This window comes from Scyliorhinus torazame, chromosome 2 (genome assembly GCF_047496885.1).
Source record: "Scyliorhinus torazame isolate Kashiwa2021f chromosome 2, sScyTor2.1, whole genome shotgun sequence".
In the NCBI taxonomy this organism is placed as follows: Eukaryota; Metazoa; Chordata; class Chondrichthyes; order Carcharhiniformes; family Scyliorhinidae; genus Scyliorhinus; species Scyliorhinus torazame.
Window position 1 is genome coordinate 267,528,987 of NC_092708.1, and position 20,852 is coordinate 267,549,838.

The window sequence follows — 20,852 nt, forward strand, 5'->3', positions numbered from 1 at the left end:
AAGTCACATGTAGGCTGCATTTTGACCATACAATTTACAAGCTTGAAGTGAGACTATACATAAGATGCGAACCTCTGGTGCACCATCACAAGATATGCAGGGCAGTGATGGATATGTCAATTAGAATATCGGAGTGGCTGCATTCTCCATTTGAAATGCAGAACCGTGCACGATACTCACTGTGCTCACTCTCTCATCAAGGATGTACCAAGATGTGTGGAAGAAGCCAACATGAGAATGCAAACAACAATCAAAAGAAAGTCACATTCAGTTAGAAATCAAGATTTTATTTATTCTTAGAGAACATTTTAATGTAATTTTACATTGAAGATGAAAATGAAACAACTTTAAAACTATAAAATATTTTAAAACAATTGGAAAAAAAATTAGATAAGCCATGTTTAAACTTAAAAGTCCGAATTCAGGTTTAGAGTTGATGAAGAGAAGCACCTGAAGCAGAAGCAGGTTTTTAAATATATGCCCAGTGTCACTTTAAACGTTCTTTCATAAACAATGTAGGGCAGCTTGATATTTGGCCACATTTCAGATAATCCAGTTAAGTTTGGGACTACTCCAAGGGTGGTACATTTAGTAACAATCCACCACAAACAGTCCTGCAAAATACTTTCAAAAGTGTATTCTCACCTCAATGTACCAAGCTGCAGTTTGCTCCAAAAATATACAATATGATACAGAATATATGGACAGGTAACAGCCCCAGAAAGAAGGCTACAAAGGAGAAAGAGCAGGACCAGTAGCTGATCAAGTCATTCAGTTGCAACAAAATCCGCTGGTCTGTAACCGTGACACAAACTAAAAATATATTGGCATGTCTCAGATTCTGAACAACCTCTATGGCAGTATTTGGTTTTGTATGTGGCATACTATTAATATCAGAGTTCATCTGTTGCATTCAGCACCTTCTCCTTTCTCGGTGTAATTATTCCATTCAACTTTCCACCACAGTCTAATGACAAGAAATTAACCTTTCTCCCCGACTGCAATAATCGTCTGATGCTGCACTGCAAGAGGATGCAAGGAATTCTCAAGTCTCTCAGGTAAGAGTGGTAGGAACAAACTGGCTGTGTCACAGGTGCACAATTCAAGCCTGTCTTGTATACCTGGAATGGTTTCAATTTGTTGCAAATTACATGAGTAACATGCTCATTGACATACACCATTTCACCTGTTCAGCCTCCTCAAGCACGCAAAAATACTCAACTGGAATAAACCAGTTGGATAGAGATGCCTGCCATAAACAGGGCAATAGAGTGGCTTCCTCATTCATATTTTGCTGAAAATTCTTCTGAAGGAAAGTATGCAGCTATGGGCGTGGCACAGAGCCCAAGCATTATTTGCCCACCCCCAAGCTCCTTTGAATAAGAAAGATGACTCAAAGAAGCAGCATCCAACTGTATAGTTCACCAGCACAATAGTATATCAATTATGGAAGGCACGCAACAATTCCAACTAAAAGAAACCTGTAGAGCAGTCAGAAAATCTGAACAAAAAGCACAATCTCACAACTTAATTGGACAAACGGACAAGCTAAGGTAGAAGATACGGGATTATGTGCTGCTGGATTACATCAAACACTAATAGGAAAGGGTAATTAAAGTTCAAATGCAACAGCAAAAGGAGTTTTATCAGAACCCTACTTGGCTATAAAGGAGTAACATAATAAGATAGGTTCAATGCAAGAACGTTAATTTTTTAAAGTTCAATACATGGCATTTGTCTGGGACAAGAATTGCTTTATATGTAGAACATGAAGTGCCCACTTTTGGAATATTTTTTTTTGGGGGGGTGGGGGGGAGAGAGAGAGAGAAGAGAAGGAATGCATATGCTAGAGAAAGATAATTATCATTTTAGAAATCAAACACTGGGAATATGACGAGGGAACTGAAAATCTCACTTTATCAAAACAAAAGCTGTTCTAGAGCCTAGCACTCAAAAACTTACAAATTTTAGCACTGATCCCACCTAATAAATAAGAACATAAGAAATAAGAGGTGGAGGCCACTCGGCTCTTTGAACCTCCTCCGCCATTCAGCTGAATATATTCACGGCTGAATTAGACAAGGACTCGTCTTCCACTGCTCTCGAGGTTATAAAATTCCAAAGATTAATAACCCTCGGAAGAAATTCCTCCTCATCTCCGGAGACTGCTTATTCTGAAAATATGCACCCCCACCCCCCCCCCCGTTCTAGATTCCGGAAACAACACAAAAACATTAACATTGATTCTCTCAATGCAAGAAAATAGGACTCTTTGGCAGTACCAGCTATACTGGCACCAACATTTTTTTTAAATGAACTCGCCGATGGGAAAGCTTTCCATACAGGATACTGTCCTTATTAGAACTCTTAGGTTGTCAAGAGCTTGGATGACTGTGCACTGTTTAGTTTCTGCTCTCAACCCTCATATGATTCCAATATTTATATTTTATAAGCATGAAGCTGTTTTGTTCATCATCCCCATTACCGTCAGAAGTTTATCCTTTTCACAGTTAGCCATGAATAGCATGTTCCCATTCTCCTTTCAGTTTGTGATTGACATTCTGACAAGAGATTATTAATGGAAATTAAATTAACATCCGTGTCACTGAGGTCTGCCCCCACGTCATCGCATCTGTAGTAAATATCTTTCTAAAATCATTCAGTAGTGCACTCTTCAGTTAGGGGGCTAGCAGGTAGTTAGAAAAGCTTTGTTCTAGAGCCGCAACTTTCAATTAGATGGCAGATTCCAATGACAGTAAAACTGGAAGGCTCAAGTGGTGGCTCATTCTTCATTTCAAAACTCAAACCAGCATTCACACAATCCCCACACACCTCTAACCTCTCTAATTTGTATACTGCGGCACACTCTGGTTCACCATTTTGTGTTGGATATTATACAAACATCTAAGCAATGTGGTTTAAAGGAGTGCTAATAAGCCAACTCTTTGCAGAATGGATCCACTCCATTTAAAGAGGGAATCATGTCAACTTACAAAGCAAAACAGAAAACATTGGAAATACTCGGCAGCGGGTGCAGCAGCATCTGTGGAGAGAACTCACAAAGTTAACATTTCAGGCCTGTGACATTTCAGTTAAGTTTTGATATATGACCACAGAGCTGAAACATGGACTGTGGTTCTTCAGGCATCTAGCTTGTTGCTCCTTTAACTTGTCTGTTAAACATCACGATGCCACAGCACTGGATTCTCAGGCAGCATTTGCCTTTTAATAGATTCCAGTTGAGGGTTTTTTCAGAGACAGGGTGAGCTGTGCTGTAAATTTAATGCAGTTTCTGCTACTCCCCACAATTTCTAAATGCAAATATAAATGTGGTGCATCCATGGCTTCTATTCCTATGACTAAAAAACAATTAATCAAGCAGCATCTGGGGATCTCCGATAATATACAAGTACACAGCGATTTAAAAAACTACCATATCAGAATACTCCCTCAGGTAGCAGTATGCCTACAAGCAGATTAAAGATATCACGAAATTTACGCATTAGTGGGTATATAGCCTCTAGGTGGCAGTCACCGTTGCCTCATTCTGTTCTTCAGATAAATCAATCCCCATGTTCTCAGTTTAGTAAGCGGGTTAGCTTCAAGCTGTCACTCCTTCCATTTGGAAATGGCAGAGAATGATGGACAGACCATACAACAGGATGATACATACTTTATAACCAGTGTGACAAACAAATTTATGCAGAACAGCAAAAACAGGTGTAAATGCATTTTTTTTTAAGATGGATTTAGGAGAACCCGCAACATTTGTTCTGAGTCAGGTAGAAGAGTGGGTGAAATCTGAGCCAAAAAAATCCAGAAGGACTGACGGCCACTTCATCATACAGGCAGATTAGCATCAAGAGTTACATCCATTGCGTCAGACTTAAAATTCAGGCACTTCAGGAGACAAATTGGTCACTGTTAAGTAAATATATATATATATATATCTTTTAATCTTCAGTTTTACTATACATCAATTACTGAAATTACCTGGTTTTAAAGCTTGAGATGCAGCAACAACAGAATTTGGGAGCCGCATACTATCAGTATGGACGGTATGTTTTTCACCAGTACTGTGAGGCTAATTGCAACAGCCAGAATCTACTCTTTGTGGCTGTAATCAGCTGCCTTCGCTCAGGACCAGTCCCCCTTATTAAGCATCAGAGTCTTCTGCTTTGATCTTACTATAAAGCCTCATTGCAATTCCTTGCAGAAACAGATCTCAGATGTTCTGCTTGGTACCTTCCAATATTCCTCACAATATTTAGCAGCAGCCCCTGTACAGTTGTCACATCCAATATTTCCCTGAATCTGCCTCAGAGGCCTGAGTAAATAAAAATATATTTAATTATCTATACTTCATAAATGGTGCAACATAAAACAAAGTTAATCTGCAAAAATCTACATTTGAGCCATCAGTACTGAATGAAACTGACCCAAATCAGGTTTGACTCTCTACTGCACTGGAGCGGCTGAGATTAAAAATGGAACCTTTCCTAAAAGTGCTGGCTATAAAGTGATTTGCAATACGGTGTATTAACCAATTTGATCTCATCAGCTCTCAAATTACGACTTTCAGTACTTCACCCTGTTAAGAAATTGTGGAAGATTAAGAAAGTTACACTTCATTGATTCTGCATATGATTTAAATATACAGCAAAATAAAGCAGAGTCAGGAAATATGTTGAAAGGACGGACATGCATATATTCTGCGGACAGTGTAATTATTCTGACCTTTAATTTTACAAAATGTCGACTATGCCAAAACTTCAAAGCAACTTTTCATTGTTTGAACTCAGTGCCTTTCCTGCCCAATTTGGTCACTTTAATGTTTTGAAAAACAGTGCAGCTTCACAAATAGCTCCCCTCTCCCAAACAACTTCTCCCATCCTCGCCACCACCCCAAGTTCTGAGCAATTCCAATAAAGAGTTAACCCAGCGGACTTGGAACAGATTTTTTCCTCCCTCTGCTTATATTTTCAGGATAATGGTCCTAAATTTGAGAAAAGAATGAGCACATGTGCAGCCCCCCTCAGATCAAACTATTTTGCAGTAAATCCACAACATGTGATTTAGCTGTACAATTATCAGCATTTCTTATGGCCTTGATGACATTACCTTGTGAATTAAAACTGCGGGGAGGCAGTTCTCCATTGAGAACTTCATTATTCAGAGCAAGTTTTTTTTGCCAGCACCTTAGTGAAGCGTTTTGGGGGTTATTTTTTAAACTTTAAAATAGCAATGTAATTTAAATAAGTTTGGCTGTTGATCGGTGTTACGTTGCCCCCAAAAGCTTAGCATTTCTGCTAATATGCGCCTATGCCCCCTGTAGGGCATGATTTACAACACAAGATCAGTGCCCAAATAAGTCATTTTGAACCAGTGACAGGAATGAAAGAGAAGCCTTTCAAATTTGCAAGTTGTACATCTACTTTTAGTAGACTCGGCAATGTGTGGGAATACAGTTCCTTTTAACAATCTGTGGCCTGCACATTTTGTTTTGGTCAAGACTCTAACTCAAATCACCTGCGAGATCAGAAGCCACCAATTGGAGGCTTTGAATTGGAATATTTCTTTCAAGTTCAAAAGGATTAAGTCACTTCATTTCATGTGGAGTTCACTCTCCATTCCACGATTTTCAGCGGTATACCCCCATACACACAGCTCCCGGGGTTTGAGGTCTGCCTCCTTCTGGTATTTGCTGGCTGACACCAATGTTCCACTCACTACACATGACATTTTCCTCTCTCCAATTTTTAACTGCTTCCATTAAATAAAATATTAGAGGGCAGGAGATAAGAGTTTCCAAATTTTGGTCACCAGAGTTCTTGCATAGAAAATTTTCAAAATTGACTAGTAAAAATAAATCAATAAATAAACCTTGTTTTACATTGTGCTGGTGCAGTATTTAGCGATTGACAGCCTTTTGACCACAGTTACAAGTTTAGCATTTCATCATGGGCTCACCTAGTACCGCAATGGTCACACACCAGCATAGTCCAAGCTCATGGGACTGGCTTGAGTTAATCAACCTATGCTGCAAACCTCTGGTGATAGGGCTGTGCACTGTTACCTTCAGGAAGTTTGCAGTCCATTCATAAGTGAAAGCCTTCATATACCTTGTCACACACCAGATCAACCTGTTCAGATTGCCCAGCCACTCATAGAACATGAATACGAGGAAATAAGTGGGGCAAGGTCTCTGCACATCTGCAGCCAGCCAGGACATTTCAGAAACATGAAGCTTATGTAGAAGTACTCAGTCATGTTAACCAGGTGTTTGCAGCACTGCATCACACTCTGGGGAGATGTTAGAAGTCCAAGTATCAGAACATAGTGTGACCCACTAATTTCTATATTTTTCAGTTAAAATGCACCAGCACTTGATTTAGCAAAAGTGGTTAAGTGAGTATCTTAGGTTTATGTTATATAGAAAATAGATCGAATGTACCCAAGCAGACATCCTCCCCCAGAATTAACTGAACAGCTCTTTCTGCCATCCGTTCACCAATTTGTCTCTACTGTAGACCACTAAATGTACTCAATTCTTTCTTTGGGATGGAGGTATGAGGTGCCCTGGCAATTCACCGGGCAAATCATATCCTTCGAGTTTTATCTTAATCAGGTGACAGGCCAGAGCGAATTCCTCATCATCCAGCATTCCATCCCGATCGTGGTCAGCCAGTTTCCAGATCTTCCCCAAGACAATATTCGGCAATTTAGACTTGACCATTTCTTTCTTTGCATTGTTCCCGTTGATTTTGCCATTAATTGGTGAGAGCATGTAGAAAATTTCATCATATTTTGACTTCTCCCTTGCCACAATCCACTCACTCTCATCTATTCCTGCGCCGGCGCCCTCACCATACCCTTCATTAAAGGGTCCGTTAAGATTGCCATCAAATGCCCCGCCAGTCACAGCCTGTGCTGGCTTGCTCGCTTCTTCTTGCCGGATCAGGTTCATCAGTTCAGCGATGTGATTGGCCAACATCTCATCCACTGCCTCCAGCAGCTTGGGTTTCAGTGCATGAAACTTGCTGAAGTCACTGGACTGTAGCATTTCCTGCCAAAGCAAAAAGAATTTAAACATTAAACAGCAGCAATATCAGGTCGATCCTGGCTACGACCAGGTCAGTCCTGGCCCTTTCACACTCCGAGCGAGGAATTACAGAATTTGATATTCAGTTAGTTGCCAGCAGAACATCCCAGTTCATGGTTTGGTCAATTCGGAAGCACACCCAACCCTTTATTGTCTCTGAACTAATCATACAGCTTTCCAGGTTTGAGACCTTTGCTAGCTTGCACAGTACCTCCATGAGCTCCTGTCTCCTTTCTGTCAAACAGAAAAGCTAAACTTTTGACATTGATTCTTTCAGCTCAAGAATTCTGTGTCCCTCTTTCTGTCTGTCAGCCTTCTCTTTGTGTCATCATCTGTGCGCTGACCACCTGCACCCTCCAGATCCTCTGTTTGTAGCTCTCCTTTGTATATGTAAGCCACATTGCTTTTGGTCTTAACTCCCTTCCTGCTGGTACTGCTCCCAGATCAATGATTGCCAGGTCACATGGACCAGTATTTCTTATTATCCAAGAAAACTAAAATCGATCTCTTTACAATTGAAGATAGGCAAGTGGGTGACGTGACAGTGGGTGATCATATCGGAGATAGTGACCACAATTCAGTTAGATTTGGTATTATAATGGAAAAGGACAGAAATAAATCAGGAGTAAAGTTTTAAACTGGGGAAAGGTAAATTTTACAAAACTGAGAAGTGATTTGGCGGAGGTGGACTGGACAAGACTGCTGAAGGATAAAGTGGCAAACCAGTGGGAAGCATGAATAAGCAAGATATTTCAGCTACAAAGTAGGCATGTCTCCATCAAAAAAATAATGGTACTGTTTAACCTAGACTCCCATGGTTGTCTAGAAAATGCAGGGAAAGAAAAAAGAGAAAAAGAAAGCTCGATAGTCACAAAAAAACTCACTGCAGGTGGCTTCAATAGAAAATATAGGGATCAAATTTTTTTTTAAATAAGGAAACCAAAGAGAGGGCATGAAAAAATATTAACAAACAAGATTAAGGAAACCCCAACGATGTTTACCAGTATATAAAGAGCAAAAGAAAAAAGTGGGACCTATCAGAGATGAAGAAGGGAACTCATGTGAAGACGCAGAGGATATGGGAAACGTTTTAACAAATATTTTTGTCTCTGTATTCACAAAAAGGGATAATGCGGATAAAGTAATCCAAGAGGAGCAGTATGAAATATTGAATAAAATCATAATGAGAGAGGAAGTATCAGAGGTGTTGGGATGCTTGAAAGTGGATAAGTCACCAGGGCCAGATAGATTGTTTCCTAGGATGTTGAAGGAGGTCAGGGAGGAAATAGCAGATGCTCTGAGAATTATTTTCTAATCTTCACCAGACACAGGGGAGGTGCTGGAGGACTGGAGGAATGCAAATGTGGTTCCGTAATTTAAGAAAGGTATGAAGGAATTGCCCAAACAATAATAGGTAAGTTAGTCTTACTTCGGTAGTGGGCAAATTGTTAGAATCAATCCCGAGGGATCGATCAACTTACACTCATAGGCATGGACTAGTCAGGTATAGTCAGCATGGCTTTGTTAAGGGAAGGTCATGCCATACAAATTTGAATGAATTCTTTGAGGAAGTTACAAGGAAGATCGATGAGGGTAGTGCAATGGATGTTATCTACATGGATTTTAGCAAGTCATTTGACAAGGTCCCGCCCTCATGGCAGACTAGTCAAAAAAAATAAAAGCCCATCGATACGGGGTAATGTGGCGAATTGGATCCAAAGTTGGCTTTGTAGCAGGAAACAAAGGGTCGATGGCTGCCCTTGCGAATGGAAAGCAGTTTCAAGTGGTGTTCCGCAGAGCTCATTGTTGGGATCCCTGCTGTTTGTTTTATAAATTAATGATTTGGGTTTGAATGTGGGGGTATGATTAGGAAATTTGCAGATGATATAAATATTGGCCGTGTCATGGATAGTGGAGAGGATAGCTGTAAGCTCGAAAATTATATAGGGTTGGTGGAGTGGACAGGAAAGTGGCAACTCTGATAAGTGTGAGGTAATACATTTAGAGAGGTCAAACAGTAAAAAGGAATACACAATAAACGGGAATATACGGAGCGAGGTAGGCGAAGTGAGAGATCTTGGTGTGCAAGTGCACAGGTCCCTAAAGGTAGCTGTACAGGTAGATAAGGTTGTAAATAAGACATATGGAATTCTCTCCTATATAAAAATAGGGATATAATGATGGAACTGCATGAGACTAGCGAGGAAACAACTGGAGTATTGAGTCTGGTTCTAGTCACCACATTATAGGAAGGATGCAGAGAAGATTTACTAGAATGTTCAGCACTCAAAAAAGGAACTAGGGATAACCCTGGGAATTACAGGCCAGTTAGTCTTACTTCGGTGGTAGGCAAAGTAATGGAAAGGGTACTGAAGGATAGGATTTCTGAGCATCTGGAAAGACACTGCTTGATTAGGGATAGTCAGCACGGATTTGTGAGGGGTAGGTCTTGCCTTACAAATCTTATTGAATTCTTTGAGGAGGTGACCAAGCATGTGGATGAAGGTAAAGCAGTGGATGTAGTGTACATGGATTTTAGTAAGGCATTTGATAAAGTTCCCCATGGTAGGCTTCTGCACAAAGTAGGGAGGCATGGGATAGTGGGAAATTTGGCCAGTTGGATAACGAACTGGCTAACCGATAGAAGTCAGAGAGTGGTGGTGGATGGCAAATATTCAGCCTGGATCCCAGTTACCAGTGGTGTACCGCAGGGATCAGTTCTGGGTCCTCTGCTGTTTGTGATTTTCATTAATGACTTGGATGAGGGAGTTGAAGGGTGGGTCAGTAAATTTGCAGACGATACGAAGATTGGTGGAGTTGTGGATAGTAAGGAGGGCTGTTGTCGGCTGCAAAGAGACATAGATAGGATGCAGAGCTGGGCTGAGAAGTGGCAGATGGAGTTTAACCCTGAAAAGTGTGAGGTTGTCCATTTTGGAAGGACAAATATGAATGCGGAATACAGGGTTAACGGTAGAGTTCTTGGCATTGTGGAGGAGCAGAGAGACCTTGGGGTCTATGTTCATACATCTTTGAAAGTTGCCACTCAAGTGGCTAGAGCTGTGAAGAAGGCCTATGGTGTGCTCGCGTTCATTAACAGAGGGATTGAATTTAAGAGCCGTGAGGTGATGATGCAGCTGTACAAAACTTTGGTAAGGCCACATTTGGAGTACTGTGTACAGTTCTGGTCGCCTCATTTTAGGAAGGATGTGGAAGCTTTGGAAAAGGTGCAAAGAAGATTTACCAGGATGTTGCCTGGAATGGAGAGTAGGTCTTACGAGGAAAGGTTGAGGGTGCTAGGCCTTTTCTCATTAGAGCGGAGAAGGATGAGGGGCGACTTGATAGAGGTTTATAAGATGATCAGGGGAATAGATAGAGTAGACAGTCAGAGACTTTTTCCCCAGGTGGAACACACCATTACAAGGGGACATAAATTTAAGGTGAAAGGTGGAAGATATAGGAGGGATATCAGAGGTAGGTTCTTTACCCAGAGAGTAGTGGGGGCATGGAATGCACTGCCTGTGGAAGTAGTTGAGTCGGAAACATTAGGGACCTTCAAGCAGCTGTTGGATAGGTACATGGATTACGGTAAAATTATATAGTGTAGATTTATTTGTTCTTAAGGGCAGCACGGTAGCATTGTGGATAGCACAATTGCTTCACAGATCCATGGTCCCAGGTTCGATTCCGGCTTGGGTCATTGTCTGTGCGGAGTCTGCACGTCCTCCCCGTGTCTGCGTGGGTTTCCTCCGGGTGCTCCGGTTTCCTCCCACAGTCCAAAGATGTGCGGGTTAGGTGAATTGGCCAATAATAAATTGCCCTTAATGTCCAAATTGCCCTTGGTGTTGGGTGGAGGTGTTGAATTTGGGTAGGGTGCTCTTTCCAAGAGCTGGTGCAGACTCAAAGGGCCGAATGGCCTCCTTCTGCACTGTAAATTCAATGATAATCTATGATTAATCTAGGACAAAGGTTCGGCACAACATCGTGGGCCGAAGAGCCTGTTCTGTGCTGTATTTTCTATGTTCTATGTTCTATGTTGCCAGTGCTGGAGAATTGTAGCTACGGGGAGAGATTACGGTAATTTTTCTTGGAACATGGAAGGCTGAGGGGTGGCATGATTAAGGTATATAAAATTGTGAGGGGTAGAGATAGCGTAGACAGGAGGAACCCAGTTACCCGAGCAGAGAGTTAAAAAACCAGGGGTCATAAGTGGCAGAAGGATTAGAGGGAACATGAGGAAAAACTTTCATATGCAGAGGTTGGTAGTATCTGGAATTCGCTGTCTGAGATGGTGTTGGCGGCAGAGATCCTAAATCCTTTTAAAAAGTAAATAGATCTGCACCTTAAGTGCTGTAAGATGCAGGGTGTATGGGCCGTGTGCAGGAAGATGGTGTCATGATATTCAAACACACACATCATGATGGACACACTAACAGGCAAATCAGAGTACACAACACCACAACCAATCACAGACAAGAACACCAACCACATAAAAAGCACGAGCACGACACCTGGTGGTCAGTAGGTCTGGGGAGAAGGGAACAAGAAAGAGCTGTTAAAACATCACAAGCAGGGAACCCCCACGTGCAGAGTGCAAAGACCAAACTGTAAATAGTAAGTTTAAATAACGTTGTACCATATACAACCGTGTTGGCTCATCTGTGTGTCAGAACACCCAACACCACATGGTACAGGAGTGGATCGATACCTGCCTACTAACCTGCCATTCTGGACATGGACCACACCGACAAACCGCAGCCGATGCAAGTCGCGGGGAACCTAGGTACCAACTGGAAGCTCTACAGGCAGCGATTTGACCTGTACATCCGTGCCACCGAAAAACAGAATGCCTCGGATGACACGAAGATTGCAATGCTCCTCTTCTACGCAGGTCAGCACGCCACCAACGTCTTCAACTCACTGGTGTTCGAAGAAGGCGAAAACCAATCCAAATATGACACGGTCATCCTCAAACTGGACCAGCACTTTCAAGTTGAAGTAAATGAAAGTTTTGAAAGATACCTCTTTCAGCAACGCCTGCAAGGTAAGGAGGAGCTTTTTCAACCCTTCTTGACGCACCTCCGGATTCTAGCGCAGTCCTGCGGTTACGGCACCACCACAGAGTCCATGATCAGGGACCAGATTGTTTTTGGCGTTGCCTCTAGTGGCCTACGCCAGCAGCTTCTTAAAATGAAAAGCCTCACCTTAGCGTCTGCTGTGGAAGCCTGTGTCCTCCACGAAAATGCTACCTGCCGTTTTGCCCGATTTCAGGCGTCCGAGTTGGCACGGAGGGGGTCCCCAGCCGTCGAATCGGCAAGCCAGGCCGCCCACGACGTCGAACGCATCCAGGCCGTCGATTACTTCCCGACCCACGGCCCGGACGACAGCGGCCGCTTCCCGCGCTTTTCGCGGTCTCCCGCGCAGGTGCGCGCCAAAAATAACGGCCACAACGAGGGACGCACTGCGCAGGCGCGCCCACCGCAAGATCGCACTGCGCATGCGCAGTGGCGCAACGAACGCCGTGACGTCATGACGTGCGGCAATTGTGGAGCTCTACATTTAAAAGGGCAATGTCCTGCAAAAAACCGACAGTGCCTCAGATGTGGCAAGATGGGCCACTACGCAGCCCACTGTCGTTCGGCTCAACCCATGGATCCGGCGCATCCTCGACAATCTCGCAGACAAGTCAGGACCGTCCAGCCCACGCATCAAGACTTCCAGTTAAGTGATGCAGATGACCAGGATGCCTTCCGCGTTTCCGTCATTGATGTCAACAAGGTCAATGCCATCAATCCAGCCGATGAGTGGTGTGCCACCCTGACGGTCAACCGATCGCGCGTCGCCTTCCGTCTGGACACCGGCGCATCCGCCAACCTGATTGCTTACTCTGCAGTCCAGGCCATGAAGGTCAAACCACCCATCACGCCATCCCGGCTCAAGATGGTTGACTATAACGGGAACGTCATCCCGTCCATAGGATCTTGCCAGCTACAGGTGACTCACAAGATGTACACGGCCACACTCCACTTCGAAGTTGTCGGCTCATCAAAGGACTCGTTACTGGGCGCACAGGCGTGTAAGGTCCTTCACCTGGTACAGCGCATTATGTCTCTCTCTCCAGATGAGATATCCGACTTCCCGGATGCTGAGTTCCACGCAAATCTCCATTCCCTCCTTGCTCACAACCAGGAGGTTTTTGAAGGCATGGGGACATTGCCATACACGTACAAGATTCGACTCAGACCGGACGCCATCCCTGTCGTTCACGCACCTCGCAGGGTTCCTGCGCCACTCAAAGACCGCCTCAAGGCACAACTGCAGATTCTTCAGGACCAAGGGGTCCTATCCAGGGTCACGGAGCCACGCCATGGGTCAGCTCCATGGTCTGTGTAAAGAAGCCCTCTGGCGAGCTCCGTATATGTATAGATCCTAAAGATCTGAATAACAACATCATGCGGGAACACTATCCCATCCCGAAACGAGAAGACCTCACCAGCGAGATGGCGCGAGCCAAAATATTCACTAAATTGGATGCGTCCAAAGGATTCTGGCAGATCCAACTGGACCCGGCCAGCCGAAGACTATGCACATTCAACACCCCTTTTGGCAGATTCTGCTACAACCGGATGCCATTCGGCATCATTTCAGCATCTGAAGTTTTCCACCGCATTATGGAGCAGATGATGGAAGGCATCGAAGGGGAACGTGTATATGTGGACGATATCATCATTTGGTCCACCACTCCGCAGGAACACATGCATCGTCTACGACGTGTCTTTACCCGCATACGACAAAATGGCCTGCGTCTCAACCGTGCGAAGTGTGCCTTCGGCCAGACGGAGCTGAAATTCCTCGGGGACCACATCTCAAGGTCAGGGGTCCGTCCCGATGCAGACAAGGTTAGCGCCATCACAGCCATGCCACGACCGGCTGACAAGAAGGCTGTCTTAAGATTCCTGGGCATGGTCAACTTCCTTGGGAAGTTCATTCCCAACCTGGCTTCTCATACAACAAATATGCGCCATCTCGTAAAAAAATCGACAGAATTCAACTGGCACCAATCGCATCAGCGGGAATGGGAGGAGCTCAAGCACAAACTGGTCACGGCACCAGTGCTGGCCTTCTTTGACACGACTCGCCCTACAAAGATCTCAACAGACGCCAGCCAATCTGGTATTGGAGCGGTACTCCTGCAAAAAGACAGCACGTCATCATGGGCCCCGGTTGCGTATGCCTCACGAGCCATGACCCCTACCGAACAGCGCTACGCGCAAATCGAAAAAGAATGCCTGGGCTTGTTAACTGGACTGGACAAGTTCCACGACTATGTGTATGGCCTGCCACGATTTACGGTCGAAACTGACCACCGCCCCCTGGTCAACATCATTAACAAAGACCTGAACGACATGACTCCTCGCCTCCAGCGCATCTTACTTAAACTCAGGAGGTACGATTTTGAACTGATCTACACTCCGGGGAAGGAGCTCATCGTGGCGGACACTCTTTCCCGAGCAGTGAGCACACCACCAGATGCGGAGGGGTTCGTGCGTCAAATTGAGGCACACGTAACTCTGACAGCAGCGAATCTGCCAGCTGATGATCCTAGTCTGGCCCACATACGCGCAGAGACGGCGACTGACCCCCTTCTGCAGCGAGTGATGCGCCACATGACGGAAGTGCCCCCAGTTTTATAATGTGCGAGATGATCTCACCAACATAGACGGGGTCCTTATGAAATCACACAGGATCGTTATTCCGCACAGCGTGCGCCAGATGATTCTTCATCAACTACACGAAGGCCACTTGGGCGTCGAAAAATGCAGACGAAGGGCCCGGGAGGCGGTATATTGGCCGGGTATTAATGAAGACATAGCCAACATGGTGCTCAACTGCACAACCTGTCAGAGGTTTCAGCCGGCGCAACCTCCGGAAACACTTCTACCACACGAGATGGTGACGTCCCCCTGGGCGAAGGTGGGTGTTGACCTATTTCACGCGCTCGGCAGAGATTACATCGTTATTATAGACTACTTCTCAAACTACCCGGAAGTCATGCCTCTCCATGATCTGACGTCGTCCGCAGTCATTGGGGCCTGCAAGGAAACATTTGCTCGCTATGGCATTCCAAGGACTGTCATGTCAGACAATGGACCCTGTTTCGCCAGCCGTGAATGGTCGTCCTTTGCCGCAGCATATGGTTTCACTCATGTGACATCCAGCCCTCTGCATCCACAATCGAACGGGAAGGCTGAAAAGGGTGTCCACATCGCCAAGCGGCTCCTGTGCAAGGCGGCTGCTGCCGGATCGGACTTTAACCTTGCCTTGCTGGCCTATCGATCGGCCCCGCTATCCACGGGTCTCTCGCCAGCGCAGCTACTAATGGGTCGCTCCCTCAGGACGACGGTACCTTCCATCCTGGCACCAACAACAGACCATGAGGCGGTTCTTCGGAACATGCAACTGCAGCGTGATCGCCAGAAAAGTCGGTACGACACACGAGCGACGGACCTGCCCCCCCTGTCCTCCGGAGACAAAGTACGCGTCCATCAACCGTATGGTGGCTGGTCAGCACCGGCCGAAGTCCTCCGACAAGTGGCTCCCCGCTCGTTCCTGGTTCGCATGCCGGATGGTTCCGTGCGTCGCCGCAATCGGCGCGCCCTTCGCCGACTTCCACGCTCACAGCCACACAGTACGCACACGCCAGATCCTCAACAGGCTTCCGAGGATGACTTTGTGGAGCTGCCGCACATCACGCCCTTTCCATCGCCACCCATGGCCATGCCTGCACAGCAGCCGGTGGTTCTTGATCCAACCTTGAGGCGGTCAACCCGAACTCGTCGCAAGCCCATTAGACTGGACTTATAATACCGTTCATATGTTTAACAAGTTGCACAATTTTACATGATAACCTGTTGTTGTTTATCGTTCCAGATGTCGTCTGACTGGACAACTGTTCAAGTTTTTTTTTTCTTCTTCTCTCGTTCGCATTTATGTTATGTTATGGTACAACTTGGTTCATGTGACGCACCCGACATCGCCCCATGTACATAGTTCCGTCATATGCACATGCTGCACACGACACACACACACTCTTAGATGCACTCACGACACGATCATATTTATTACCACGTAGGCACATATCTTTGTAAAAAGGGGGGATGTCATGATATTCAAACACACACATCATGATGGACACACTAACAGGCAAATCAGAGTACACAACACCACAACCAATCACAGACAAGAACACCAACCACATAAAAAGCACGAGCACGACACCTGGTGGTCAGTAGGTCTGGGGAGAAGGGAACAAGAAAGAGCTGTTAAAACATCACAAGCAGGGAACCCCCACGTGCAGAGTGCAAAGACCAAACTGTAAATAGTAAGTTTAAATAAAATAGCGTTGTACCATATACAACCGTGTTGGCTCATCTGTGTGTCAGAACACCCAACACCACAGATGGGACTAGAAAGGGTGTCTTTGTATCGACATGGACAAGGTGGGTCAAATGCCTCCCTTGTGTGATGTATCATATCTATGGTTCGAATTGATACAAACTCAAAAGTCCATTTCAAACACGTTGAAAACTACAGATTCCATAGGCCTTTTGAAGAATTTACAAATGCTTCTTGATGTACTGCTTCTGGGTCAAAGGCCAGTTCCTCATCCAAGGAAGAACTAAAGTTTACAAGACTGATTCCTGGAATGAAGGGATTGTCCTACAAGGAAATGTAAAAAATTTTAATAAAATATATTTATTAAGGTTTTTAACAAAAAAAAAAGAAACGGGAAATCACGCGGAGCAAGATATATACATGGCAAAATGGTATATTTACATAGCTTGTACACTGGCTCTCTCCCGTACGTGCCAGTTTCCCCGACTCTTCATGTTATCTCTTGCTCATCCACCCCCCCAGGCAGCGCCCCCCCCCCCCCCCCAGGTTGCTGCTGCTGCTGACCGACCTTCCTCTAACGCTCCACGAGATAGTCCAGGAACGGTTGCCACCGCCTGTAGAACCCCTGCGCAGACCCTCTCAAGGCAAACTTAATCCTCTCCAACTTTATGAACCCCGCCATATCGTTTATCCAGGCCTCCACGCTGGGAGCTTCGCCTCCTTCCACATTAGCAAGATCCTTCGCCAGGCTACTAGGGACGCAAAGGCCAGGATACCGGCCTCTTCCGCCTCCTGCACTCCCGGCTCATCCACTACTCCAAATATTGCTAGCCCCCAGCTTGGCTTGACCCGGACTTTCACCACCTGAGATATTGCTCCCGCCACTCCTCTCCAGAACCCCTCCAGTGCCGGGCATGACCAAAACATATGGACATGGTTCGCCGGGCTCCCTGAGCACCTTCCACATCTGTCCTCTACCACAAAGAACCTGCTCAACCTCGCCCCCGTCAAGTGAGCTCTGTAAACCACCTTGAATTGTATCAGGCTGAGTCTGGCACACGAGGAGGAGGAATTAACCCTACCCAGGGCATCAGCCCACAGACCTACCTCGATCTCCTCCCCCAGTTCCTCCTCCCATTTACCCTTCAACTCTTCTATCAGCGCTTCCCCCTCTTCTTTCATCTCCTGGTGTATTGCCGACACCTTGCCCTCCCCGACCCATGCACCCGAGATCACCCTGTCTTGAATTTCTTGTGCCGGGAGCAATGGGAATTCCCTCATCAGTCGCCTCACAAAAGCCCTCACCTGCATATATCTAAAGGCATTTCCCGGGGGTAACTCAAACTTCTCCTCCAGTGCCCCTAGGCTCGCAAACGTCCCGTCGATGAACAGGTCCCCCATTCTTCTGATCCCCGCCCGATGCCAGCTCTGTAACCGATGGTTACCCCTGATCGGGGACCACACCGATGCTCCCATTGCACCCGTGCCGTCTCCACTGACCCCAGATCCTTAGAGTTGCCGCCACCACCGGGTTCGTGATATACTTTGTCGGCGAGAGCGGCAGCGGTGCCGTCACCAATGCCCCCAGACTTGTTCCTTTGCAGGACGCCATCTCCATCCTCTTCCATGCTGCCCCCTCTCCCTCCATAACCCACTTGCGGATCATCGACACATTTGCTGCCCAGTAGTAGCTCCCCAGGTTTGGCAGCGCCAACCCTCCTCGGTCCCTACTGCGTTCCAGGAACCCTCTCCTTACCCTCGGGGTCTTATTCGCCCACACAAACCCCATAATACTCCTGCCTACTCTCTTAAAAAAGGCCTTAGTGATCACGATGGGAAGGCACTGAAACACAAACAGAAACCTCGGAAGGACCACCATTTTGACCGATCCTACAAGGAAAAATTGAGTAGACTAGGGCTATGTTACCTTGAGCTTTTGGAAGAAAGAGGTGATTTTATTGAAACATATAAAATTTGTACAGGGCTTTTACAGAGTAGGCACAAGGGGGATGTTTTCTCTGGCTGGAGTCTAGGAATATATGGGAGTGGTCACAGGCTCAGAATAGGGGAGTCAATCATTTAAGACTATGAGGAGAAATTGTGAATTTTTGGACTGCTCTATACCAGAGTGCTGCGGATACTCATTCAGAATATATTCAACAATAAGGACAACGCAGTGGCACAGTGGTTAATGTAGCTGCCTCACAACGGCAGGGACCTGGGTTTGATTCCAGCCTTGGGTGACTGTGTGGCATTTGCACATTCTCCCCGTCTCTGTAAGGGTTTCCTCCGGGTTCCTCTACCCACAGTGCAAAGATATGCAGTTCAGGTGGATTGGCCATGAACAATGCGTGGGGTTACAGGGATAGGGTGGGGAGTGGGAGTGCTCTCTCGGAAGGTCGGTGCAGACACAATGAGCTGAATGGCCTCCACTGTACTGTAGGGATTCTATGAACACAGAGGTCGATAGATTTTCAGTTACTAAAGGAACCAAGCAATTCTGGAGATAGTGAAGGAAGGTGTAGCTAAGAACAGCCATGATCTTACTGAATAGTGGAACAGGTTTGAAGGGTTGAATGGCCTACTAATGCTAAGTGGCAACAACTTTCAACACAGTCCACGTTCAATTCCAAAACAAGTGGATGTGCAAAGGAACTCCCACATCCAAGAAAAATGCAATGCTATTTGACCTTTAAAGAGTGCCAAAGCACTGCCATTGTATTCTCCCATTCTTCAGTACAGTGTGTTTACGCCAGAGGCCATGTCCTGAATTATTTCCAAACTTTTCAAACAATTTCATTGCATGGACTGCAGGTTCCGCACCAAAAAAATGGTTGTTTCTTTGTTTTTCTCATTTCCTTCCAACATTTGAGCTATGGATTACAAGTTGGACAGTGCAGAACGTACAGCTTTTGATTTGGCAACAGGGATTTCTGTGCAAGCAGGAATTAAGCACATTTCTGCATAACTATTCAACAGTTTCGGCCCAAAGGCTTCACTACTGACATCTTCAATCGACGGCGGAAGAGCCCGAGTAAGATCAGTCATTTGAAATATTGCGGAGGTGGCAACATTTGGTGTGTGGGAAGTGGGGGAAAAGAGAGGCCGATGTATTGGCCTTTGTCTCCTGATAGCCCGGAGATGCATTTTGTTGGGTTGGCGGGACTCGGAGCCGCCAAAAGCAGGGGGCGTGGGTGAGCGACCTGGCAGAATTCGAAGGTTGGAGAAGGTCATGTTCGCTCTGTAGGGGTCGGTAGAGGGTTCACCCAGAGTGGAAACCATTCATCGATTTCTTCAAGGAGAACTGAGGCGTCAGCAAGGGGAGGGTTAAAATGGGGAAGGCGGGACATGGTGGGATGTTGGTGTCGGGGGGTTGTGGTTGTTTATTGGATTGATGTGTTGTTCTTCTGGTATTCTGTGTATATTTGTTAAATGCCTTGAATAAAAGTATTTTAAAAATATGTTAATGTCCTTGTCAAGTTAAGTTTTTCAACAGCAAAAATTAAGCTGTTTTTTTTTCCATTTTTACCTCCTAGTTCTTGTTAAATGTAAAGCTTACTGGTTCAACATACCTTTGTTCCAACATGACAGGAAATGTGTAGATAATCATAATTTTGACAACCTTGAATGGTGTTGTTAACTTTCTCCAATATTACAGGCAATGTTCGTTGAAGACCCCTCCCAGAAAAAATGACACGTCATCTTTAGGTATGTATGGTGCTGCTCCTGGCATGCTCTTCTGCACTCTTCATCAAACTAGGCTTGATCCCCCAGCTTAATGGTAATGGTAGAGTGAGATAAATACCAGGGGAATTTAGGTTACAGATGGTGGCCATTAGGAAAGAGTTAGTGTCCGCTAGTACTTTAGTTAGAACTGGGGCTTTCATGGTTTAATAAACTGCACTTACTGTGAATCGAAGAAGTAAAGACTTGCTTCCTAGTTCTTATTATATAGTTACCATTAGAGCTCAACAGTGGTTAAATATAATTCTGCTGTTGATGGCCCACAATACCTCAGATCCCAGTTTTGAATTTCAAGATGTATTTGAAGCTTACCCCATTTAGCATGGTGGTAATGTCACACAACGCAAAGAAGGGTATCCTCAATGTGAAGGCGAGACTTCTTCTCCATAAGGAGATGCCATGGACAGATTAATCTGCGGCACAGACATTGGCAAGGGCAAGGTCAACTAGGTTTTTCCCTCTTGTTGCTTCCCGTACCACTGCTGCAGACTTAGTTTAGTAGCTACGTCCTTTAGGACTCAGCCAGCTGAATCCATAGTGGTGATACCAAGCCATTCTTCTTGATGGACATTGAAATGCCTCACCTGACACCTGATGGACATTGAAATGCCTC

General features: G+C 45.4%; 1 protein-coding gene across 1 annotated transcript in view; it reads right to left on the bottom strand.

The window, feature by feature from the left end:
* Positions 1–266: 266 nt before the first annotated feature.
* LOC140398361 (EH domain-containing protein 3-like) overlaps positions 267–20,852 on the bottom strand; it is a 166,752-nt gene continuing 146,166 nt past the window's right edge. The window contains exon 6 of the mRNA XM_072486965.1: positions 267–7,066. Within this exon, the coding sequence (XP_072343066.1) occupies positions 6,545–7,066 (522 nt within the window). The 3' untranslated portion in view covers positions 267–6,544. The remainder of the gene's footprint in view (positions 7,067–20,852) is intronic.